The sequence below is a fragment of the Aythya marila genome (assembly GCF_965140915.1).
Source record: "Aythya marila genome assembly, chromosome: 5".
Taxonomy (NCBI): Eukaryota; Metazoa; Chordata; class Aves; order Anseriformes; family Anatidae; genus Aythya; species Aythya marila.
The window spans coordinates 51,799,226-51,824,869 of NC_139046.1; the positions used below are offsets into that span (position 1 = coordinate 51,799,226).

Sequence of the window (25,644 nt, forward strand, 5' to 3'; positions counted from 1 at the left end):
CTAATTACCCCCTTCACTGGGGCTGGTTCATTGCGAGCACAGAAATCTGCTCATTACAATTTGTTCTATTCTTGTAAACCCCAATGTTGTTGAATAACAATGAACAGAGAAAGCCTTTTGTTGACTCAAATTCGGCAGCGAATAGCAGCAGCCCCTCTGATGGACCTGGCGTGTGAGCCACCAGTGCAGCATCTCATAGACATTCCCACTTTCTGGAAGAAATATGGCTACAGTGATGTTTTAGTTTCAGAGGAAAGAAGTTAAAGCTGCAATTCCCCGAAAGAACATAACATGTTGACTCAAAGGTCATGAAGGCAGTGTTACCTGAGGACACCTGTGAAAAGAAAACAGGTCCTTTTGCTTCTGGCATCTCCCTGATGACTGCTGCTTGAGGACATAGCTATCAAGTCCTCACCAGGTGCTGTTTTGTGGCAGATCTTAATCGTGTTCTTAGGAGACCTGTTCCGCCCAGAAACCACTACCCCAGCTGTCGTCTCTTGACCACATCGGAAAGAAAAGTGAAGTTTGACAGAGAGGTGGAGTTAATTCCCTTCTGATCTGTGGATGACAGGTTGCATCCTCTTCCACTTGCCTTAAGCATGCTGGTTTAAACACAGATAACTTTACTTCTAAAGTAAATCTAATAGCTCTGGGCCTTCTCTTGGTAGGTCTCTGTTAGGTCTCTTCTCTGCTCTGTGAGAAGCAAAGTGACTCTAACTGGAAACATTTCCTGTGGTTAGTTGTAGACAGGATCTGTGAATCCAGAACCAGACAATGCTGGGGAAAAGACCAGCTAGATGTAGTCACACAGAACTGAGAGAATTCCTGCACGTGGAATTTCCCATAAAAGGCAACACTTTTACCTGCCTGTTCTCATTTGTCTTCCTGATGGGTTTGAGATTGGGCTGGTATGAACAGCTTTTCCACGTTCTCTTCTCTGTATCATTTTCTCCTCTTCTCCCCTATCTCTAATATTTGTGTTTGAGTTAAAGCTGGACACAGCAGGAGAGATATTTGGGTTCCCTCTTCCTCCTCCCCTTTGATCTCTCATCTCCTATTTATGTCTGTAAATGTTTTGTTTTATTTGATGTACATTTGCCAGAGAAATGCTGGGCCCAGCTCCAGGCAGGCTCATTTCCCTCTTCCATCTTGAGACATTCCAGAGCTGAACAGCATGAGATTGCACAGCTAAATATTTAGGAGAAAGCAATGAAGCCGTGTCACCAAAAACCTCAGTGTATTCCTCGGAACAGAATAAGGTTACTTAGCATGTGCCAACGAAAGTCTTGGAGCGGATATGGGAAGGCCTATACTTAAACCATGAACAGTTGTGATCAATGCATCATACCAGAGGTACGGTGCCACCATACTCAGCTCGTTTCTAACCCCAGACCACGGGAACATCACTCCATGATGGTGATTTCCCAAGCCAGCAGGGTCCCAGGCCCCTCTTAGCACCATAGAGCAACTCTTTTCACTGAAGAACAGCTTCTTTATTTCTTTGACACGTTCTTCTTTCAATTTTTCAGTGCTTTCTATGATCTTGGGGAGAAGTCACAGCAAAGCACACTTCGCTCAGAGCACAGGCACTGCGGTGCTCACCCTTATTGAGCGAAATTTCTCCTACTTCTATAAGCTCTAAGTGTGGCACCAGTGACTTTGTCTGCCGAGGTTTCAGGTGTTTCTAAACCTCTCTCTAAAGCTCACCCAGAGGCTTGCTGAGTGTTACCACAACCTGCAGGAGCGGTGATCTTCAGTGGAGAGCTGGGAGCAGTAACATCTGACACTGCTGCGGATCGTTTTGGCAGAGGCTGTGAACCAGAGCACAAATCCTGAAGAAGTTGCCAGAGGTTTGGGGTAGCCTCTGAAGCCTGTTTATACGCAAATATATATTCCCACTGGATTAGAGGGAGGAAAAGGGTGAGAGTGAAGCCAACAGCTTGACTGAATGCAAGTGGGAAAGAGAGCAGACCTCCTCTGGGTTGCCAAATCTGGATTTTTGTTTCAGCCTTGTGATTGTTGTCACTCTTCTTAATGCCCCAGATCCATGGAAATATCAGTGCTTACTTATTTACACGCAGTTAGTGCCTTCCTAGCTCTGGTGTTTGTAGTGTGAAGGTAGAAGTGGGGCGAGTCTGAAATCATCTTGATTAATAGCATCCTGGGGAAAAAAAAAAACATATTATTTCTCAGAAAGTAGAACTTTAAAGCGAGTCTCCTAGAAAAGAGGAAGTCAGGATGACTGTTTCTGAACATTTTCTAACTCAGTATACTGATAATAAAATCACTGGTGGAAATCAGGCTGGTTTTAATTTCTGGTTTTATTAATCAGAATGGGGGATACACAGACCTCAGGGAATTCCGTATTTTTGTGTGAATTAATATCCACATTTTTCTTTTAACAGAGCAGCTGATGGAGAAAAAAGTCTATGAAAGCTGTAAGTAAAACTTGTTTCCCTCATCCCTTCACGCCAATTGTTCTGTCAATAACTACGGTTGGGTTGGGACCAGAGGCGAGACCTTGACCGTGTACCCATTGGATCACCTGTGCTTTTTCCCCAGCATCACTTGAGGAGCACCTGGTGTGTTCTCCACGTGGGACAGGCACATGGCTTGGACCTGACTTTGGGAGGGATGCAGCAGTGATTTCTCCCTCTCCCCCAAGGGCTTGGAGCACAAGCAAGTGCCTGGTCAGACAGCACGGCTGGGGGAGACTCCAGCTCGGTGCAGGAGGTTTTCCACCCCAGTGCCTTCTGCTCCTGGAGACATGTAAGTGATAGATGATGCTGCCTCCTGGGTACCTAGTGACTCCTGCCATTCATTCAGCAAAGCCCCTGCCTGAAAGGTTGGTGATGCAAATGAGGTTTGGAGTGGTTTAAAACTGGCTGCTGCTAATTAAAGCAGATTCCTGCTAGCTTAAACAGAGCCTGGTGCTTCCTGAAAACGGTGTCCTTCTGTCTGCAAGGGGGTTCAAAGTATGCTAACGATGAGAGCTGTCTTGGAAATCTGTGCTGTCTATCTGAACATAATTATACTCAGATTTCTCTCTTTCTGCATGGTTGAATTTAGCAAACTTTAAGGCATTTCATGGAGGTAGAGCGAGTAAAATCCCATCCATCAGACTGAAGCAGCGTGGGCATGGCAAAACACGCTCCCATGTATGCCGCCTCTGCTTGCCAAAATGCTTTTTTGCTTCCAACTGGAAAAAGCCAGGTTTCCTTGTGGGACAAACAGTCTGTTTCAGTCACAACCTCTGGGCCAACAACAGTCTTAATGGTTTTTCTGTGCAGTATTCATCATTTCTAAATAGCTGGCTTCAAATGTAACTAATTTCCTTCACAAAAGTTACAGTAATCTTGGTCACTTCTGAACCAGAGCAGTTCCAGCCAAACTGAAACATGGGAAAACAGAGGAAAGGAAGATGGTGTAACACACACATTTCAAAGGGAAAGTCTGCATGAGTAATTCCTGTATTGATAATTACCCTATTCAGGCTGATGCAATGTACCCAAAACTGCAGAGGAGAAGGGATGAAGGGCCGTGAACTGGGTCTGACCAGCAAGGTATCATTTCAAGTGCTGACTTAAATTTGGGCTAAATTAAAGCAAGGTCTCTTAAGGGTGGGGAAGATACTCTTGGCATGTACAGGATAGACTGAAAGGCCGTGAAGCTGGGAATGTGAAGTGAAAACTTGTTTTTCAGCCTCTAACAGGACTGCAGGTCAGACCTTGTTTCCTCTCTCCCACCCATCCCTGATTTATGAAGGATGGAGGCTGCTGTGACTGCCTTAGTTGCAGACACCTGCCTTAGGTTCAAGCCAAGCAGCTCACCTCTTCAGCACAGGTGATCTCTGTTTCCTCGCCTGGGTCAGCAAAGTGGTGGTCATCCTGGCTAAATCCCAGTGCTCTGGGTGGAGGATTTGGGTGGAGCTGGCCTCTGTTCTGTTTCTGCTGAGCAACTGCCATGGCACAAAAGCAGCCCCCCTTTCTGAAGCCTTGCTGAAATGAAGAAGACTGAAATGGAGACTGCAGGATGTTCTTTCACGTCTCTTGCAGTCACCCAACAGCCCCAAGCTGTGCAGCCATGGCAGGGCAGCAGGGGAAGGTTTCCACTTGCTGCTGTGCATGACACATCCCTCCTGGCTGTATATGGGGCATGAGGACCCTGACTCACTGGCACTACACATAAATATTGCTTTACAAAATCACTTACAAAAACAGAGCAGATTCTTTTGCTGCCATGTAGCATGTTTGAAAAATAATGTCAACGTGTCAGCAGTGGAGACTGACTTTCAGCAGACTTAAGAGTCCCTGCAAAGGGGCCTCAACTTGCTGAAGGTTAATTAGCACTGGAAAGAGGGCTCTCAAGTATTGCTTCAAGCTCTGGGATTAGAATTTGCCTGGGACAGTCTCAGGTTAGGAGGAGACCTCTGCATAAACCCTCTACTCTTTGCAAATCTGAACTGAGGGGGTGGCAAGCAGAGTTTGCACTGGAATTCCTCAAGGCACCGACATCTGATTGCTGTTGACATCTGGACCGGAGTACAGCTCAACAGTCTTTCACTTGAAAATCTAGAAATATTTTCTTAAATGTTTTTAGAACCTTTTGTGAAGTTCTTCAGAATGAATCACTGCCTAAGAACAGCTCAGTAAACACCATCCAGTTAAAATGACTGAACACAGTACAGTTTGAACTGAGATGGAGTTCTTACAGAAAAGGTTTGCCAAAAAACTCAAAACAAACTTTGTTCTTTTACTGATTATAATAAAACCCCTGTCAGCCTGAGAGAAATCAGATTTTCAGAAATTTCTAGCAATAACCGTAATTTCTGAATGTTTTCTGCCACCCCAGGAGGCCTGTGCTCGATGATTGATAACCCGTACACATGCTGCTCTTTTAGTATGGCAAGGCACGTGATTCTAGCCAAGGGCACAAGGACACGTCCCCTGATTGGGAAAAGCCTGCGGGGGGGGGGGGGGGGGGGGAGTGTGATTCTCCCACATGCTTTTCTGGGAGCTCCTTGATGCAATCTGAGTCTAATGAACACACCTGACAAAGTAAACAATTATGAAAAAGAGCACTTCCTCAGCCTTTTTGCCAGAGTTATAACAGGAGCTGTGCCTAGGATTCTATGAGAAAGTCTGACTGACTGACTGACAGACAACCTATTCCTATTTCTGCTAGCAGAGTCCACAGGTAAGAGCAAAATGTCAGTATCTTACTCCAGTGTTCTGTTTCAGCTGTAAGGTATGGGGAAATATATTTGTTCGCTTTAGAAAACAAGCCTGTCTCATTTCTGGAGTACCCTAGTTCTGGGTAACAGATGCTGCTGCAGCTGGGGCGCTGAACTTGGACAAGACAGCTAGCATCTTTTGTTGGCGCTTCTTTGCACACATTATTTTTGACCTGTAGCAAGTCATTGAATTCGTTTGTGCCTCTTTTTCTGAGATGTTGACTGAGAGCAAGCTGCATGACTGGGTTGTAAGGTTATAGTCATAAGCACTCATGAAGCATTTGCAAGTAGAAATCAAGACTGGGATGGCCAGCAGCTAGGTACTTAAGAGTTATTTTTTTTTCCTCATCCAACTTTTTGGGACTGAACCAGTGCAGAGGGATGACTGTTAGTCAGCTCACCATAACTTGGCTGCTAGGGAAGAACATCCTGACTAGTTGGAGGAGCTTGCCTGCAGGATTAAACCAGCTCAGGGCCATTAAAAATGAGCTTTGTGGCAACCTCCTGGGTGGGTCTGCAGCACTGTATTGAAATATCTTTGCTTGCTAATCAGTGGGTGATGCTTCTGAGCTGCCCAGGTGAAGGTGAGGAGCGAGAAGAAACAGTGAGGTCTGGCAAAGGTGATTAGGTCAGACCCAGCGTTGCATGGACGTGGCTGCTCTGCTTTGAGGAACGGGTTGGCTTGGGAGCAGCAGTGGAGAGAACAACATTTTAAAGACTGGAGCTTGCTTAGTTACTTTGTGTTCACTGAACTGGTGAAGCCCATTGTTTTGGGAACTGGCTGAGGCGGTTATAGAAGTGTTAGAAATTGTTTCTAAGATACCAAGGAAAATGGATGAGATTTCAAAATACAGGAAAAGGGTGCACATAGTGGTGGTTTTCAGAGAAAAGAGAGAGAGAGAGGTGAAAGGAACTGGATGGGAGTCAACCTAGCTCCTGGAAAAAGTGGAACAAATAATCTCTGCATAAGCATCTCAAAGATAACAAGGCGATAAGTTGCAGGCATACAGGACTGTCAGGAAGAAATCCTGTCAGAGCAGCCTGCCCTCTTTTTTCTGGCAGAATAACCAACCAGGGGAAAAAAATGGAGATGTCCTACATTCCCAGTACAGTAAGGTTTTCCACCCTCATTCACCTGATGCTCATAAGCCAGCTATGGATATACATCCCAGGTGAAACTGGTGGAATATGGGTGCACAGTCTTGTGGAAAAGCCTATTTGCAGAACAATCCTTGGGGCCCTGCATCAGATGAGAAGGGAGCAGTGAGGGGGATGCAGGGGTCCCTCCTGGGGCAGTCAGTCTTGCTGTTAATGGCTTCGTAAGTGTAGCAGAGATGATGCTCATCAAACCTGCTGGCAGCATCATGCCAGGAGGCATGCAAACATGTGAGAGAACAGGATCAGAAGTCAAAGTGGTCTTCGGAAGCTGGGGAACCAAAGTGAAAAATATTTGGTACGGACAGCCACAAAATAGGGATGAATAATCCCACTGTAAAAATACAAGTTTGGGAATGGCTTGCAAGGTAGGGAAGGTTTTAGTGGTTATAATGGATGACAACATGAATGTGTTTCAAATGCCATGCGACTGTTCAGAGACCAACATTATCCTAGGACTGACAGGCATGAGTATAGCCTCTGAAGCAGCCTCTTTTCTCTGATTACTACTGGTGTGGCTTTGTCTGGAGTATTATGCCTAACTGCAGATACAGGATTTCCAAGAAGCTGTAGATTGGTTTAAGAGAGCTGGGAGAAGAAAAACAAAACTAATTATAAATCTAGGGACTATATTATATTATTTTTTGTGTGTTTTCTGAGAAGACTGCATGCTAACCTCTCAGCTTGCTGCAAAAGAAAGAAGACAAACATTTTCTCACGTTGGTGGTAGATAGGACAAGAAATCTACTGAAAACATTGTAGCAGGGGACATACATTAGGAAACTTCTCTCATGCCAAGTATAATAAAGCACTGAGTAGGTTGCTTATGGAGGCTGGGGATTCTTTAGCTGGAGATACAAAAACTTTATATTTTTCAGGAACTGTGTAAAGGTATTGCTACCATAGGCAGAGAGGTAATTAACAAAAGTGCACAACAGAGAGCCCAGACAGTACAGTCGCAAAAACCAGACAGACATTTGGGCAAAGAGGTTTCTTTCTCAGTCTTGAGATGTTGGTAACCTGGCTTTGGAGTGGTCTTGGCTGTGTCACTGCTGGTCCGTGCCAGGCGAAGGGCAGAAGCAGGAGATGCTGCTCAAGGAAAAAAAAGAAGAAAAGAGGTGCTTGGCAGCCCTTTTGGAAACAAAGATAGCAGAAGGACCTACATGCTTTTATTGACTGTTTCTCCTTAATTTTACTTTCCAAATACCAATGTCAGGTTGCAAATCTGTCAGGACAGGAGGATCCTCTCCCATCATGTAATATAAGTGCTACCCTCTTTAGAGGGGTTTCAGGTCCTAGTTCTGTGTTCCATGTGGAGAACTGGGAGGGTTTACAGTCGTGAGAGAACTGACTTCTATCCCGACCAGTTCTGTGTTTCTTTCCACGACCAGTTTTTTTCATTCACACACTGCTCTAAAGGGAATACAGGCTTTTAGCAGCACTGCCAAATATCTACTTAATGGTATCAGATAGTGATGCTATTCTAACTTCTGGTCGTGTCTCCTTTCCAGAGAGCAATCAATCCAGTGTGGTTATTTGAATTTAAATGATAGGCTAGCAAAAACTTTATGCTTGCTTGGAAATTTTCTTCAGGCAGCTCAAACACCTCCCTGTCAGTCACTCCCTTGCACAGCCAACCTTGCACTGATTTCCCCAACCCCTTCTTGAAAATTTTGCATTAATATCATGTTTAAAAATTGCGGTTTCTTTTCTGGGCCACCCCAAGTTCAGACAAACGTGGTTTAGCTGGATGAGCATTGTGCAGTCTGGGGCAGCTGGTGTAATGCAGTTCAGCCAGGCCGATGTAGTCTCACGGCATCTCAGGCTGTTTCTTGAGTGTTCTGGTAGTTACACAAGGACAATCAATGTTCCTGGGAAACAAAGAGCAATTAGAGACTTGTTAAGGTCAACGTCTCTGAAGCTCTTGCACAAGATGGGGAGAATTGAGAGCAGAAAGGTCTCCAGCTCTCACTGATTGACTGCAAGGAGGAGCTTTGAGACAAACAAACAGGAGGACTTTATTTGTTGTCAGTTACTAAGGATAGACAGCTCTGACAACATGTGAGGGGAACATACCCTTTTGAGGGCTGCCCTTGGTTCAGGAAGGAGGATCTGAGCTCAGCCAAGCTGGATGGGTACATGGTTGCTGCTCTGTAGCTCTCCCTGTTCAAGGTAAGCAGTGGCAGGAGTTTTGTGGCCTCAGTCTCTGACACAAAGCTACCCATAAATGCTAGCATCTTGTGTTGCTCTCAGGCCTGGCAGAGCAGAAAAGAAGGTCAGGATGAGGAGGATGATCTGTTGTCAGTGCAGGGAGGCTGGACTGGGCTAGAATAGCTGCGGGGCCCCTGCAAGCTGGGGCTGAGCTGCACTGGCAGAGCCCTGTGAAAAACAGGAACACCGATGGCAGTGGGTGCTGCAGGCCAGCATTACAGCCACGTGGGAAAGGCTTCGTGATGAACTTGGTTTCCCACTCTATAAAAATATTTAATTTCCCCTGCAATTGCAAAAATCTTTGCTGCTGGCACTTCTGACCCCCTGGATGGGAAAGCCTCGGCGTGGATGAACAGGTCTTGCTGTGGTCGTGCTACAGGAAACACAACCCCACTTACAGCTCATGTAGCTATTTCAGGCAAAAGCTATGTAAACTGCTCACTATTATAAATGAAAATACTGAAGAATTCTCACCCATGGTTTAATCTAGAAATCTAATCCTGTCAGGGCAAACAGGAAGATTGCTGTGTCTATATTTAACGTCAGATGAGGGCCAGTTAGCCAGCTCCTTTCCTTGCCTTTGGTTTTTCTCTTTTAAGGCAAATGATGACAGAACCTGAATATGCATTGCTTAAAGCTGGAGGGACAAAAAACGTGCAGAAACTGAACGGAGCAGTGCAGCCAGCCAAAGAGAGGGAGATGGGCTGATACTTGGATTTGTTGCGTCATTGCCTTTGGACTTTTATCTCTCGTTGACTTCACGCAATTTTGGTGTGAGCATGTCCCGATTTTGTAGAGCTATATAGCAACACATACATCCCTGCAGGTCGTGGCTCTGTTCCCTAAGAGGTTTGCTACCATTTTAGTACTTCTTTCAGGATAACCCTGTCAAAAAACATGACTTTCTATGACAAGAACTGTAAGCTTGTCCTACCAAGCTGGGATTTCTGCAGTCTTCAGCTGTGGGCCTTGAGGCCCACAGTCAGCTGAGGGGCTCCTGGCTTGGTGTCTGCAGGTCCTGGCTTGACCATGTTGTTCTCTGGCAGCAGAGAGTGAGAAAACATTTGCATGTCTTCTTGCAAGGAACTCGCAGTACAGACCAGATCCAGCCTGAGAAGAAGCGGTGGCCAAAAAGGAAAGAAACTAAACAAATAAAAATGCATGACAGGCTAATGTAAACAGTGTGTCAAGAGGGAAGCAGCTCTGAGTGCTCTTGTTCCAGCAAGAGTCAGTGTTTGCACTTTTCTTCCACTCTCTTCATCGTGGTTTTCCCCCGTGGTCCTCTTCCAGTGTCGGTGGCCATGAAGAAGCTGCAAGCAGGCCGCACAGCCTGTCCCTGCCTCACAGTCAGGCCTCTTGGGGTTTATGGCTCTGGGAAGGGCAGTGCCAGATTTCTGCATGTAGGGGGGCAGGAAGGGAGGCCTTTAACCAGCTCTACGAGGAGATAAAAATGTACGTGTGAATCTGCAGGTGATGAGTGCCACAAGGTGCTTTCCAAGCCTGTGCTGAAGGATGCACAGGATGTACAGCACCACAAGAACTTTCTTGACACGTAGTATGAAGAGAGTCAATGTCATACGGAGAGGTAAATTTCTTTGCCTTGATGGGCACATCGAGTTTGATTTCTTGTCTGGGGCGTTGGCCACTTATTTCACTTTGAAGAAGAAAACATGGATCCTGTCACTCCCTAGTTAACTGTTGTGTACTCTTTGGCTTATCCAAAGTGCAATCCACTCCTGTTCTGAAATTTGTCACCATTTCTGCTGTAGAAAGCAGAAATTCTTCAGTTAGTCACAACCTACAGAAAGGGTGTTATGATAGAGGAACCTACATGAATCCAGGTGTATATACATAATTGGTCCCTCTTCCTTTTAATCCTGCAGTTGCCAGAAGTAGGTTTGGTCCCAGGAATTGGAATCCATTCCTTTACTTCGTTCCCTCAACATATGAAGTTGGACACTCAGATTCACTTTATCTCTGTTTGTTATTAGTCATGGGGTCAGCCAGTACTTAAGATACACCCCCAGACCCACCGCCGCTTCCTGCCCCAGGGAATCCCATTAACGAGCTGCATGGGGTGAGTAAGCAGGCCTGACTCTGACGTAAGCAACTTGCACAGAAAGATGGAAAAACACCATTCCTCTGCTCTTTGTGTGGCTGATGCACTGAGCGTGAGGGTGAACAGTGCCCAGCAGTTCCCACAGCTGCCTCTGCCTGCAGCTGGGCACGTCCCGTGCTTCTGCCCAGAACTTCTCAGGAGTGGCAGCGTGCTGCTTAATCAGCTCCAAAATTCACCCCAACCCTTCCAAAAAGTCAGTCTTAGGGAATCTACATGATTAACCATGAAATGGCTATTTTTCTTTATTTTTCTTCTCCGGCTCTGCTTTATGGTAGGTTTCTGAAGACTGCCTTACTGCCCTCTGGGGGCTTTACTGCAAAGTCCCTTAACTAACCCTTTGGGGATGTACTAAGAGCACGAGTCCCTCTGAAATTTTGGCTTCCCTTCTCATGTCCTTGTGCTGACCCTGCTTATTAAAGCGGTCACCAAACTGTACAAGGCCAAGTGCAGCCCTGCTCTGGCTGCCAATACAATAGGAAGCCTACAAAGAAGGTATCCGTAAAGGTTTTGTGGGTCTTGCTTGCGCTAAAAGCCAGTGAGATATAAACCCATCTCCACAAAACGGGATGAGATGGAGGAGTGATGAATTAGAGATGCCCTAATGGTCACCATGAGGTTTCCATGCTTTATTTCAATGACGCTTTGTGACTTTTCAGGGGCTGGGCTGAGGGTTTTTGCAGGGGGATTGTGTGGCTAATCGATATTACTATTAAGTTTTAAGCACCAAAAATATTTGTGCCGCTGGGCAGAGCCGGGACAGCCCAATAAATCCTCGCCGGGGCTGCAGCACCCTCTGCAGGGCTGCGGGGCCGGCGGCAGCACCCCGAGCCTCCCTCGGCTCCAGCCCCCGAAGGGAGGGACCCTTTAGTGGGAATATCACCTTTAGTGGGAATATCACCTTTATTTAATGTGAATACCACCTTTATTTAGTGCGACCCGGTGTTCTGGGGTGTGCAGGGCAAATGTTGGTGCCTAAGGTTTAGCTGGCCGCCGGCTGTTTGCGTGAAGGGCTTGGAGACCCGGAGCAAAACTGGGAAACTCAGCACTGTTTTTGAGGGGGGAATTTTCAGGATTGTGTATTATGGCTTTCTAGACAAGGAGCTGAGGGTCAGGGGAGGTTTGCCCAGGCTCTGCAGCACTCTGGTGTTATCTGCTGGGATGAGATGGAGGCAGGAAGGCTTTGGGAAGGAGGGCGCCGTGCGGCAGCGCTCGGTTTGCACGCTACAGGAGAAAGAGAAAGGCAGTGAGGGATTTCTGCCAGCCGAGCCTTCCACCTCGCATGGCAGAGATGGAAACAAGTGAGCTGTGAGCGAGAAAATAGCTCAGCATTTGTTATTGCCGATTTATGCAATGATTGAGGGCTCCACGCCTTGTGGTGCTGGGATGCTGAAGCCACAGCTTCTGCAGCCAGGGCTAAGCGGAGAGTTTATGGGGTGTGCGATGGCCCCGGGGTGCCGTTGGCTCTCAGGCGGCTCTGAGGAGCTTTTTGAGGAGCTTTTGAAGGAGCCTGCTCCGTGCTGCCTCTGGTCTGTGTCTATCTGGTGTTAAACTTATGTCATGGATGGCCCTATTCATCGCTACCCCGCTCTTTGTGTGCTCCAGCAAGCAGGGAGGGCAGGCGTCCTTGTGTAACGGAGCCAGCGCACGGGTGCCTTTGCCTTGAAAAACCCTAGGGGAAAAAAAATAATAATAAAAATCTTAGGGAGCCACACAGAGGTGTGGAAGCAGAAAAAGTGAGGAAATCCCAACTGCGATCTGAGGAGAAGTTGTGAGTCAAGGCAGTACCGTTTGAAAAGCTTTTTTTTTTTTTTCTCCCCGTAAAGGCACTTTTCACAGAATTCGCCAACACGGCCCCGAAGCCAGGCATTTTCGCCCCCTTTTCGCCCAGCTTTCGCGGCGGGGGGCCCCCTCTCCTCCCCTCGCCGTGCTCCGTGCCGAGCCGAGCCGAGCCGTGCCTGGCACCGCCGGGCGGGGACCGGGCGAGGCGGGGCCGGGCGGGGCGGCTCTGGCACGGCTCGGCACGGCTCGGGCTGCCGCCAGCCTGACCCATCGCAGCCTAGACGAGCCGAGCCGAGCCGTGCCGAGCAAAGGGAAGGCTGAAGGGAGGCTCTGCGGCTTCCCTCTTGTCCCGGCACGGCACGGGAGCGCGGCGAGCGGCTGGCACGGGCTAAAATTATCCCGGAATAAGGGCTGCACGCATGTGCTGTCACCCCGGATGTGAACATGCCGGCACGGCTCCCCGCTAGCTCGCTCCGCCCGGCTCTAGCGGAGGGGCCGAGCCGTGCCGAGCCGTGCCCGGCCGGGACAGGGGCGCCGGCGGCCGCGCCTCGCCCGTGAGGGGCCGGGGCCGGGGCCGGGGCCGGGGCCGGGGGGGGGGGACGCGGAGCCCCCGGGCGGCCGTGAGGGACGGGGGGCGAGGGGCTCCTGCGGCCGGGGGGGCGGCCCCGGCCCCCCCCGGAGCCCCTCGGGCCGTGGGCTCGGGGGGCCGGGTGCCGGGGTGGGCAGGCTCGGAGCCCCCCGGCCCCGCTCGCCCCCGCGTGCCGCGGTCGGCGGTCGGGATGGATTTTCGGGGGAAGAAGTACGAGCGGGGCAGCAACTGGTCGGACCCCGAGGTGGTGGAGCTGCTGCAGCTGTGGGCCGACGAGGCGGTGCAGGTGGAGCTGGAGAGCTGCCTGCGCAACCAGCACGTCTTCAACCGCATCGCCGAGGTGCTGCGGGAGAAGGGCATCCACCGCACGGGCGACCAGTGCCGCGAGAAGATCAAGAAGATGAAGCTGGAGTACCGGCGGCTGAAGGACAACGCCAAGGCCCCGCGGGGCGGCCGCGGCTGGAAGTTCTTCGACGTGATGGACCGCGTGCTCAACAGCCGCCCCGCGCTGCCCTACGCGCTGGGCGGCGGCGTGATGGCCCAGCAGGTGCTGCAGGGCGCCATGGTGGAGAGCTACCACCACCGCCACCGCCGCCACCAGTTCGCCTTCGGGCACGCGCAGCACCCCGAACTGATGGAGATCAAATGTGAGGAGGTGAACTCTGATGAGCACTGCTTGACCCCCGAGCCCCCAGCCGCCTTGGCTTACCAGCAGGGCTCCCCTGAAGAAGGTGAGATGGAGAGAGCCTTCTTGGAGAGGGCCCAGGACGACTCTCCCATCTCCAGGGTGGAGGTTCCCATTGAAACCAGTGTTTCACCTTCAGGTAGGGATGGCCTTTTACATTCCAGCATAAGGTTGCTGCCTCATTTCCCAGAAAGAGATTATTTATTTTTTTTTTCTGGTGCGGAGATGGACACCTGGTTTGGTTTTCTTTTTATGCGCTGGCGTTTGGATCCAATAAGGATTCCACGTCCCAAAAAGCTTTAAAGTAGAAGGCTGGTATCTGCATTAATAGTCTTGTGGCAATTCCCGAAATGTGTCTTGCTGCAGGTAAAAAAAAAAACAACTCTATAATTACCATGCTAGGCTAAATACTGTGTATGAAATCCAAAGGACTGTCACATCCGCTATAAGCTGGGATAGGCATTCGTGCTGGATTTCTGCATATAATGCTGACAGTGTGTACATTACTCAAAAAAAAAAATAAAAAATTGCATGCTTTTTGGTGTCAATTGAACATGACCAGGGCTGTCTGCAGTCCTCATGCTGAATTGTATCAGGAGACCCTCTTCTGCCCTTGCGACACAGCAAACCTGCAGGTGAAACTCTCCTTGCGCTCTGGTTAAATGTTTTCCCTATCTAATCTTTTAGACCACTCAGCAGTGAAGAATGCTTGGGGATAATCATTGCCCGGCTTTCTAATCTGTTAATTAGGACTTGGAAAGAAGACGTGTTTGGAAGTCACTGGTAGAAACAGCTTATGTGTGTAAAGGAGACGAGAGTTGGGCGTGCAACAGACCATTACTTGGCTGCCGTGGAAGGTGGAGTCTGGAAATCACAGAGATTTCCAGCCGGCCTCGGACAGGTTGATGGAAGAACACAGCGTGCTTGGGAGGAAGAGAGGTGGTGATCAGCGTGAGCCTTATTTCCGAGATCAGGAAGAAACGCTGTGTCCTCACCGTGGTGCTTGCATAGGCAGCCAAGGGCAGCGCTGTCGGAAGGGGTTGACTCATGAAGGTCAATTCAGAGAGCAAACGGGAAGCCAGGCCAGGGGCTGGCAGCGAAATGGGGAGCCCAGCATGTGAAGTTTAAAAAAAAATAAAAATACCACCAAACTAGCATACTCCCAGGATGTACCTGGCTGATTTTACTTTGTTTTTCCTTTAAAATCCTACTGTATTTAGTCTGGTGTTTTCTAGGAGGGGCAGTGGAAGGTCGCAAAATGCGTCCGCACCGTTTCACTTGCTGCACGTTTCATTTTTCTTCCTACTTTCAAATATTCGCAGGTTTCAGTGAGTCCAACATGGCCAGCTCGTCACGGATGCAGAACGTGGTTCCCCGGCCTGGCTTCTCCGCCTTGCATCGCCTGAGGAAGAAGCGGAAAGGCCAGCGGGTGAAGGACCCTCTCGACGACCTCCTGCTGAAGACCCTGACGTCTCAGCGGGCCATGGAGGAGCGCTTCTTGCAGATGGAGGAGCGCCGATTTCAGCGAGACCTGGACGTGGAGGAGCGCCGGATGCAGCTGGAGCAGCGGCGCTTCGAGCTGGAGCGGGAGCACGAGTACCGCATGTTCAACGTCTTCGCCCAGATGCTCAGCATCCTGAAGCAGAGCCACGGTGGCTCCTCCTCTTCCATCACCATGCCTCGGGGCTTGGACTTCAACCAGGCGCTGTCCGAAATGACCGGCCTCGGAGGAGGTGACCTGCAAGAGCTGCGGGCTCGATCGCAGGCCGAGAGGAGCGTTGACATGCACGGCTTCTGCCACCCCGGTGACTTCCAGAGGAGCCCCTACCTCTCCGCTCGGGGCAACGTCGTCAACATTTTCCGGGGCTCCACCGAGGAGGGGTACAAAGCTTATCATGCTGACAAGTACGATGAAGACAAGAACCCCAATGTGAGTGCGAGTCTCCGAGTGTTTTCCTGGCTCACGCAGACGTGGTGGGCCAAGCTGTTTGTTCTGGGACGTGAAATAAAAAGTAACTATGCCCATCACTCCCACGTCAAAGGTGAACGTTGTGTTCAGCACAGGTTTGCATGCCCAGGTTTTCCTGTCGGGAGCCAGCCAGTGGCAGTAGCAAACCTTCAAAGGCAAAAGAAACCTGCAGGAACACGCTGTTCCTCTTTTTTATCTCACCACCCCTGCTTCCCACTGAGGACAGTCACCGATTATTGCTGGTGATGGGTGGTGGACGAGATAAAACCACAGAGCAGTAGACATTTAAAACAAAAAACCTCAGAACTTTCCCTGCCTGTTTAAGCTGTGCTGCTCGGTTGTAAGTAGCTCGTCACACACCCCCTTGTGGCACAGAGGCTGAATGTTAATAATTGGTATTGAATAAGTAACAAGTGTAGTGATTATAAATAATGATTTATCCGTGGGTTACTTTTAAAGAGATCCTGCATTCAGATACTGAACTACTTGAAATTTTTTTGAATGTTTTGTTCTGAGCCCTGACTTGAGTCACACACAGTGTTGGGAGCTGAAAAATAGATTTTTAAGACACAAAAACACAATCAATTTTTTGATAGAGGTGCGTTATGAGGCAGAAACTCTCACTTCTACCAACTCTTCTACTAGCTTCTACTAACAATGTAAGTAGTAGATGTTTAAAGAAATGCCTAAAATTGGGCTTGTATTTTAGAAACAGCATAAATGTACAATTGTTTAGGTTGCCTTTGGTATTTTTCTAAATTTATTTATCCAACCTCTTCCAGTAATGAAACTGTGCTAGTAGACTTGAGCTCTTCAGCATCTAATATATAATATAAAATAAGCAGGGCCAAATCCTAGACCTGGAACTGCAGGACTGTCTCTCCACAGGGGAAAATGTAATGACTGTATTTAGGTGGTTACTTGAAAAAATCAGCAGAGTGGAATGGTAACGACTAATAAATGAGTTATTTTAGATAAAGAAATATATCAAAAACATTTCTTCAAGCTGCTGCAGAAGTGTAAACCTCAGTTTCCCCAGAATCGTTTTAGATGTGTTTGCAGTTAGATGCATAACGATGAGGGAATTCAAGAATAAGTTAAACGTGCCTTGTGAAGAAGTACAAACTGTTAGTAGCTATTCATTTTCACAAAGTTTATTGCCTAAGAAGTTAAGTGCCTGAGATATGTATGTAAACACTCAAACATACGTATACATCTCCAGTTCTATATTATGTTCTATATTTCTGTGAACTGTGTTTTGACTTCCTTGGTCAGCTCTTTGAGGGCACATCAGTGAAGTGACAGCGAAGGTGGTGGTATGTACATATTTTTTTGTGTCCCTAAATGATAAATTCTTTCTTTTTCTAGGGTATAATTAATTTTGGCACCAGTGAGAATAAACTCTGCTTTGACCTGATGTCTAAACGGGTAAGTTCTATTCCAAAAAGAAAAGCAAATGTGCTGTGTAGTTCCTCCTCAGTGTCTCTAATTTCCTAGTATTATTGCTGCCGTTCAGGGTTCTCTAGTTAAGTTTCTCCTTGTGTATTTCTTATGGTTGGAAGTCACTTTTGAATCCAGCTCTTTGTACACTTACTTACGTTATTTTAGTAGGAGGATAGGAACAGGGATATTTTTCTGTTCCTTTTCATAGTGTGTTTGTGGGAATGTACTTGGCTCATTCAAATACTTAAGACTCAGTACTTAAATGAAAATAAGATGAATTTTATTTTCTCCCACAGACCACATTTCATTTAATACAGAGGTCTCAGAACTAGTTTTGATCTCTCTTTAATTTTGAGGGTCTTCATAGCCTGGGACAAAGGAAGTTGGCTCTGTCCATTGTAAAGTTTCACAGTTCGGACTCCTAGTTCTGAACTTCCCTAAAATTTGAGAGGGTGGCAGCAGTGAATGGGGCATCTTGTGAAACCTCTTGAAATCATAGTGGATTGGCTGCTTTTCAGACGCTTTGTTCAATTGCATGAAACAAATGACATGAATCAGGAATAAACAACAAAAAAGACAAAAGAAAGTGACAGACCTGTGCCTTAGAGGAATGTTTCTTGATTTCCATTAAAATTACTGACCAGATTCAGCCTCCAAGGTGGAAAGGCTGCACTTTTCCTAGCTGAAGCTACCTGTGGGGAGGGAAGGTGGCTGGGGTTCTGGCAGTCAGTCTCTGCGCTTTGAAGCTCACTGTTACTCCCGTTCCACCAATTCCCACCCTCAAAGTGTTCCTTGTTTTATTCCTGCCTGCCACACCACTGACTCGGGGATGCTACCCCACCACTCGGCCTTCCAGCTAAAAGAACAGGTAAGGCAGAGCTGCTGCCTGGCGGCTGTGCACACAGGAGGTGCCCTCTGGGCTGTGTAGGTTGTACCTCCCTTCGTTCACTGTCCTTCCCCTACACTAACACGGCGTCTGCAGCAAGTAGTGCAGAGGGAGACAGCAATCAGCTGCATCTTCGTTAGCCTTATTGTGAGAATAAGCTGTAGTGTGATGAGCCATCGTGCAAGTGGCGACAAGTAGGACAGTGTTATTGTTTCCAGCTTCTTCGTCACAGCCCAGAGTTACAGCAGGGCTTCACTGAATGCTGTGCCAGCTGGGATTGCAGGGAAAAATAATTTGTTGCTATTGGGGAAAATAAATACTGTTCCCACTGAATAAAGCAGCATATCAGATTTCTGTCTTCAACGTTTGACCCTTAAATTGGATAATTAATATTCTGTGGCTTGAGATCTCAGACAATCTTAATTTTAGATGGCCCATCTGATTTCCTTAGCCCTTATAGCATTATCTTTAAGGGTTCTCCTCTTTATTATTGCATAGCCCTTTTTGGCCAAGTTTGCTGATACGTTTTATGTTGCATTCTCTAGACAAGTTTAGGAGAGAGATCTAAGGAGACATAGTTCTGTGCTACATAGGCTTCGAGAACATCTGCAGATGAATAAAGGAACTTTATTCCCCAAATGTCAGGTTGTAATTCTGCATGGGATGAGGACAGTGTCTTTAAACTGTCCAGTTTCCAGAGCTTGGCACAAGTTATTAAAACACCAATACAGAATGTTGTGGTTTTGTTATTCTGTGGTAGACATTCACACTGCATGTTAAATTTCCTTCCTCTTTTGCACCATCACTTACTTGTTGTGTCCACACTCCCCTGTGTTTGTTAGTATTAACTCATAGATTGGTTGCCATCAAATGTTTGGAAGTTACCTTGCATATAACATTTGTTTATCCCCTTTTTGTTCGTGTCAGATGTCCTTTTCCTTCTGCCCTGATCACCGCTGCACTTCCCCTTGCAACTTCATAGAACTGGATTTTGTGAAACCCTGATAATGACAACCTTGAAAATATTTAGATAAAAGCAGTGTGCTTATTTTATCTAAATATAAACATTAAAAAGGGCTCTAGAGCTCGCCCACAGTTCAGGTGAATCTGACTTTGAGAGCGGAATAAGCTCCTAATAAAGGACAGAGTACCTGCCCTAGGGAAGACATTCAAGAAGATAATTTTATTTTTCACTTGTCTTTTGAAGGCTCCTGTTACATTCTAATGCTTACAAGGACTTATCAGGATTGTAGGTCTGAAGTAACTTGGAACTGAGATATAAATGAAAGGTAGAATTCATTAAAAATTAATATGTTGAAAGTTAAAAAAAAAAAAATAATAAAAGAAAACACGTATCAGATTGTGATTTTAAATCCTGTCCGTCTCTTTCCGACGATATAGACCTGAGCTTTCATGATGGTAGAGCTTCCATAATTGGTACTTAATTGCCAGCTGAAAGCTGCTGTTCTGATAATGGGGCAAAGCACTCCTTGAGACACTTGATTGCTTCATTTGTTCAGAAGGTCTTCGGCAGGCTTCTTTTTTTATGGGCATCATTTGTATTGCCTGTTTGGCATCCTTTCTGTAGATCTCTGGGCAGAGAAGCTTTGGCTGCAATCATTTAGCAAAGACCTTCCATAAACTGCAGTTGTCACTGGTCAGCTTGCTGATCGTTGCCTCTCCCACCTGCATTAATTCTGGTGGTCAGTGGCTTTCTCAATCCAGTTTTAAGGCTGTTGAAGTTTTGTGTGTATGTGTCTATGCAGGTATGTGCCTGCACGTGGATCTATCTATTTCCGTGTTTCTGGTTTCCGTGATTGTGCTTTTAATGCCTCTTTCTGTTGCTCACAGCTGACGCAGACCGATATGAACCTCATGGAGCCTCCACTGCTTCAGTATCCTGACTGGAAGGGACATATGTTGTAAGTCTTCCCATGCCTGTAATGCTTTGCTTTTTGAGTACTTGTCTGATAAACAAAGGGGATGAGTACAAACCACTTCTGCTACACATTAGTTAAAACTTTTCTAGGTCACTTAATCATCTTTTTCTTTTCAAAAGTGTAAATTAGTCACCCAGATAGTTAAAAGCCCAGTTAAAAATCCAGTTAAAAATCCTTTTATGTAAGAGAAGATGCTGATTTTCTAAAGCCAATGCAGTTTTAACAACACGGTATACATTAACAGATCAGGTAACTCCAAAAAGTTCCTTGAGACATCATGAACACTGGGGACTTGAATCCTTCAGCTCTGTTCTCAGTTAAAGCTCTTCAGAAATGTATGCCTAGCTGTAGCCATTATCTGTGACACCTTTGCCATGTGTAACAGTCGTGTCTGTGGCACGGGCCTGAGCTATCCTGTTTTCTAGCTATCTGCATCAGACTTTACTGTGCCCTGGCTTTATTTTCCTGAGATGCGGACCTGGGGAAGCCCAGCCTCTTGGAGAATAAGCTGAATCAATATTTGCTTTTGTGTCTTTCTCAGTTTACGGGAGGAAGTGGCTCGGTTTTTGACCTATTACTGCAAGGCCCCTGCACCTCTTAAGGCAGAAAATGTGGGTAACCCACTTTCCATTGGTGTCTATTCTAATGTATTGCCATTTGTTGTCAAACAATTTCATCTTATTTTTTTTAAACAAGTGATTTTGTAAGATGACAGCCTTTTATCATGTAAATGGGATTGAATCATAGCCATTTTAGTAGCTTTTGATGAACACTTTAGCCAAAACACTTCAGTTCTGCTGTTCATTTGCCTTATTCTTTACTTTTGTGTGCCAACTTTTCATGCCATTGCTTTCAATGTGGCTTTGTGCTTTTATCTCTGTATTCAGCTCTGGGACCTATGGCGCTTGTGTCCCTCAGGGACAAAGAGTGCCCATTGTTTCAGCTGGGTTTATTTTTTACCATTTTGCTGCTACACCTCAGGACAAAATCTGTCGTTAAGCCAAGAGTAGTTTTACCTGGCAAGAGCAAACTTTTTCAGGCTTTGCAGGACTTGCTGACCTACGAGGGATGCAGGCTGGGCTCGGTGCATGCATCAGTCCTGTTTTTGCTGGGTTGTAAAGGCAGCAGGAGCAGCCACTGCTGCTCTGGCTACTGTAGTTCAAGCAGAGGCCCCTACTTCACACACGCTGAAGTTGTGACTGATCAGTTTGCTGATCATTGCCCCTCCAAGGCAGCAGATTCTACCTGATTCTTGGATTGAACTCAAGGGACCTTAAGTCTTCTAGACGTCAAGGGATGTTGGTCTTCTAGAAGCAGGAGTCAAAACTGCCCCGTATGAGATGACAATTTCCACTGTTGCACAAATTTGGCAGGAGGCAGGAGCTGCTGTTACCACAAAGAGAACATAATGCGAATTAGCTGGTGACAAGGACTTTGCCTTTCTAACGCTTCAGAACTATTTTTTTTCCCCCCAACATAAAACCTGCTATTTCTAAATACTGTATTGCATATTACAATCAAGAAAGGCACCTGGACGAAGCGTCATGAAACAGAGTACAGGATTAAAGTTATTTCTGGTAGAAGTGGGAATTCAGCAGGAAAATTGTGGGAACATCCGTGCTAGAGGATTAGGGAGCAAATATATTTTGTTGATACTATTAGAAATCATTTTTTGTGGTGGTATCTTTCTATGGACTGATTTATCACTAACCTGTCTCTTTCTTCTCTAGGTGATTGTTCTGAATGGTTGTGGCTCTTTGTTTTCTGCGTTAGCTACAGTCCTTTGTGATCCAGGAGGTAAGTGGATTGCCGGGAGATGTTTTCAATGTTTGTTTTTCTTGGGAAATAATGAGTTACTCAGTTTAAATATTGTTTGATAGAAGCAAGGTTCTAGAACTGCAAGGTTCTTGTTTCCTGCAGCATTGTGCTGTGAAATTCATCACCTTCACACTCTGCAGATCTCTGGTGCTCACACTCTGTGTTTCACCCTGTCTGCCTTCACTGTTTTGGGGTGTTCTGTTTAGCCCACTAAATGTGGGCTATGCTCAAGCTTACAAGGGCTACCGAGGATGGATGTACAGTGTCCTAGTTCTTGCAGAAGACTGAAGAATTAATACAGAAAGAAAGTAGAGAAAAAGGCAGTAACATTAAAATGTTTCCAGAGGGCATAAGTGTAGAAAAGCTTTCATGCTTAGCTGAAATATGCTAGAAGAGAGAGAAGGACTGGGGCCTGTGGCTGACAAATTTTGTTGTCTCGGTTCCAGAGGCTGTTCTGATTGCTACTCCCTTTTATGGTGGTATCACCCGGAGCGTCTTTCTGTATGGCAATGTGAAGCTGGTGTACGCCTATTTAGACAGTAAGGTAAGAATTGAGAGGCGGGAATACATGTATCAACCTCTGCAGTCAAAAAATAATTGGCACAGGAAAGCGTCAAGCTCTGGGGACCTGAGGACAAGGCTAGGCAGCAGCCTGTGGGTGTTTTCCCATTTATTGTTGGGAGACTGGAGATGTAGTTTTCAAGAAACTTGTTTGAGGGCATAAATCTGTATTCCAGTCTTCTCCTTTTCTTGCACGTTACTTCCCATAAACATTCAGTAATGGCTGTTGAGGGGGGAAGATGGCCATTATGAACCTTAGAGACAGAAGTAGGTGCTGTCCCACTAGAGATGGTCTGGGGTCGAAGAGCACATGGAGATTTGGCATTGCTTTAGTTATTAAGAATGGCCAGAGAATTCTGTGCCTGTGGCCTGTCTATGATGAACGTTTCTTTGATTTTATTTATTTACGCTTTCTGTAGTATAAAGAGGTAAGAGTGGATACTCTTTATTGTTGGTCATTATTGTTGGGTTTTCATTTTGTTTTGGGGACGTTTCTCAGGGGAATGGCTCAAGGAGACTCTTTTGAAATAATTTGGCCTTTTTTGTATCTTTGTGATGTCTTTCAGATTACTGGAACAAGCACTCGGCCTTTTCAGCTTACTGTGGAAAAACTGGAAAAAGCCTTGCAGGATGCCCGTGCAGAGGTGAGTGTAGCTGAGCTTCTTATTATCGGTCTACAAGTATTCAAATTCTTTGTATTAAGTCAGCAGTATGTTTGAAATGGCTGGTCCCAGAAATGGCCTGAAGACCAAAACAATTTCAGAACCTAGCGCCTGGCTTTCTCACGGTCCTTACAGAAAGGCTGAGATCAGGCTCCTTGCAAATCCTGTTTGCACTTGTGGCAGAGTACTGAGCCTCACTTGCACGAGGAATCCCACCACGTCATATGTACCTGGGCACGCGCTACAATGTAGGGACTACCCAGAGTTTCTCCTTTGGGAAAGCCAGCTGAGTTCCCCCAAAAACTACTGCTATACTCAGTAGTGCAGCAGAATCAAGCAAGACGATGAAGAATATTTGCAGGAGGGGCAAATTTAGAAGGTAAATGCAGATTGTTTTTGAATATTTAGTCTGTAGGTTTTGAAATTGTCCTAAACCCAATGCAGGTTTAGCTGCATCTTTACATCGTTACTGGCTCTGACATCTCCAGCCGCATGTGCTCTAAATGTGAGCAATTTGCATCCACGTAGCTCAAATTCCTCTCTTTCTTGCCTCATTCATGGGCAAACTTCAGTAATCTGTTCCTTCCTGATTGCTGATGCAGCTGAGACACAATTCTCCTCCACACTGAGAATGTGTGAGAGCATCTTTGTTATAAATTGGCTTACCAGATGGCAGCAATCATAGCAGAACTCCCCCTTTTCAAAATCGTAGACTGATTCTATAGTGTTTTCCCCAGTTCCCTTTGCAAGCGCTGTAATTATAAAAATATCTTAATTTGTGGCTAAAAGTTGTCTCTTACAAATCTAACCTTTGAGGTGAAATTGTCGTGGTGGAAGCTGAAGGAGAGTCTTGTATCGCATTCAGTGCTCCAGTGGAGGAACCGAAAATCTGTCCTGTGATGAATGCTCTCTTACTACTGCATTTTTTGTGTTCTGCAGGGCATCACTGTAAGGGCCTTAATTCTACTGAATCCCCAAAATCCCCTTGGGGACATCTATTCCTTGTCAGAATTACGGGATTACCTGGAATTTGCTAAAAGGTATGTCAGTTTGGAGGGCTGAGGTATCCCAAGTCAGATACGGCTTTCAGAGTCTGTCGGACTACTTGCTGTCTCCTAATTTATGTGTGAATATTTTCTCAGACGGGCATAAAGCCTGTTCTTCACACAGCACGCAGCAGGCTTAAAAGAGGAGAGAGGGCTGGTGGGGAGAAGGGAGCGTGGACCTTCCAGTCATCAGGAGTGGGAAGGAAACTTGTGTCAAGGAATAAAAGCTTTATTTCGCAGCTGTGCTGTGTGTCTTTGGTAGGAATCTGAGTTCCTTTCCTCCCAGTTTCTCTGTATCTATAGAGAAAAACATACAGAAATATTAATAAATATTTGAATATGGCTGCCCAGCTTCCTTGCTGATGCTCTCTGAAATGTGGTCAATCGTGAGCGGGTGGTAATACATCATACTCTAGAAGGGTGGTACCTGCAGCAGTTCATTTTCACAAGTGCATTGGAAATGACTGATTTTTTTTTCTCATTGTATGGTTGCAGTGTGTAACAATTAGCTGGATATAACTCAAAGCAATTCAGTGTACGCACAACAGACCTTCCAAGCTGTCGAAAAGTGCTTCTGTGCTACAAAATTTGGTGTCCCTCTTCTTTGTATAAAGCCAGTCTTTGCAGAATCCAGAATTTCTCTTTGCTTCTAAGCCCAGAAGCAGCATATTTTTTGTAACTTCCATTTTGTCCTTTTGCAGACATGAATTGCATGTGATAGTAGATGAGATCTACATGCTGTCAGTTTTTGATGAATCAGCCACGTTTCACAGTGTCCTGGGCATGGACAGGTAAAATCAGCTCCTACTTCCCTGGCCATCTTCCAGTGACAATTCAACATGATGCCTTGCTGAGAACTTGTGACTGGAAGTTAAGTCATGAGCTAGCAAATTCTGAATCTGCGATACACTGTTTGTTTTTGTTATTATTATTGTAATTTCTGAATGGCAAATGCATTTTTTTTCAAGTGCAAGGAAAAATCTAGCAAGGAAAAAATACTCATTTTCTGCTGTGATACCCTTTCCAGCGTGTGCTTTAGTACTTGCTTGTGCCAGTCCCCCCAGAAATGCAAAGAATGTTTCATTTCTTGAGAGTGAGGCTTTTCTTTCCCGTTTAAGCATTTCTGCCTCTTTCCCATGTTTCTGTTGATGCTATAAAGACCTTCTGTTGCTGTTTACTTTCTGTTTTTTCATACAGTAGTCACGGATCACAGTGTCACTACAGATTTGAGAATGGGTTTTATTAGGTATTAATTTAATGATACAAAATGTTTTGCAAAACTCATATTTGAATATATTTATTATAATCGTTTTTTCTTTCTGGTTTTCACCAGTGGTGCTATCTTTCTTTTTGTGCTCATTTGCAAAGAAATAAAATTATACTTGGCTGTTTTCTCAGCATTGCTGAGCTTGGACGTACAGCATTGCAAAGGAAGAACCTCCTTCTGCAAAGTATTGTGGTTTGAAAGAAATAAGGAAAGAAAATTGCTTTAAATTCTTAGAAATTGAAATCAATAGAAGTTGATTGGTAGCATTAAATGTACAAGCT

The 25,644-nt window shown here is 46.1% G+C and overlaps 1 protein-coding gene across 6 annotated transcripts in view; it reads left to right on the forward strand.

Annotated features, from left to right (window-relative positions):
• The first annotated feature begins 2,398 nt into the window (after positions 1 to 2,398).
• The window catches only part of LOC309878769 (1-aminocyclopropane-1-carboxylate synthase-like protein 1), a 28,336-nt gene continuing 5,090 nt past the window's right edge, over positions 2,399 to 25,644 (forward strand). Inside the window, exons 1-11 of one of the 6 annotated variants that reach the window (XM_082761688.1) lie at positions 2,399 to 2,438; positions 2,563 to 2,769; positions 15,094 to 15,701; positions 17,109 to 17,168; positions 19,921 to 19,991; positions 20,551 to 20,620; positions 21,740 to 21,806; positions 22,274 to 22,371; positions 22,955 to 23,032; positions 23,990 to 24,090; positions 24,798 to 24,887. In XM_082761688.1, coding sequence (XP_082617814.1) covers positions 2,414 to 2,438; positions 2,563 to 2,769; positions 15,094 to 15,701; positions 17,109 to 17,168; positions 19,921 to 19,991; positions 20,551 to 20,620; positions 21,740 to 21,806; positions 22,274 to 22,371; positions 22,955 to 23,032; positions 23,990 to 24,090; positions 24,798 to 24,887 — 1,475 coding nt within the window. In that variant the 5' untranslated portion in view covers positions 2,399 to 2,413. The other 5 variants (XM_082761691.1, XM_082761692.1, XM_082761690.1 and 2 more) reach the window with 5 other exon arrangements.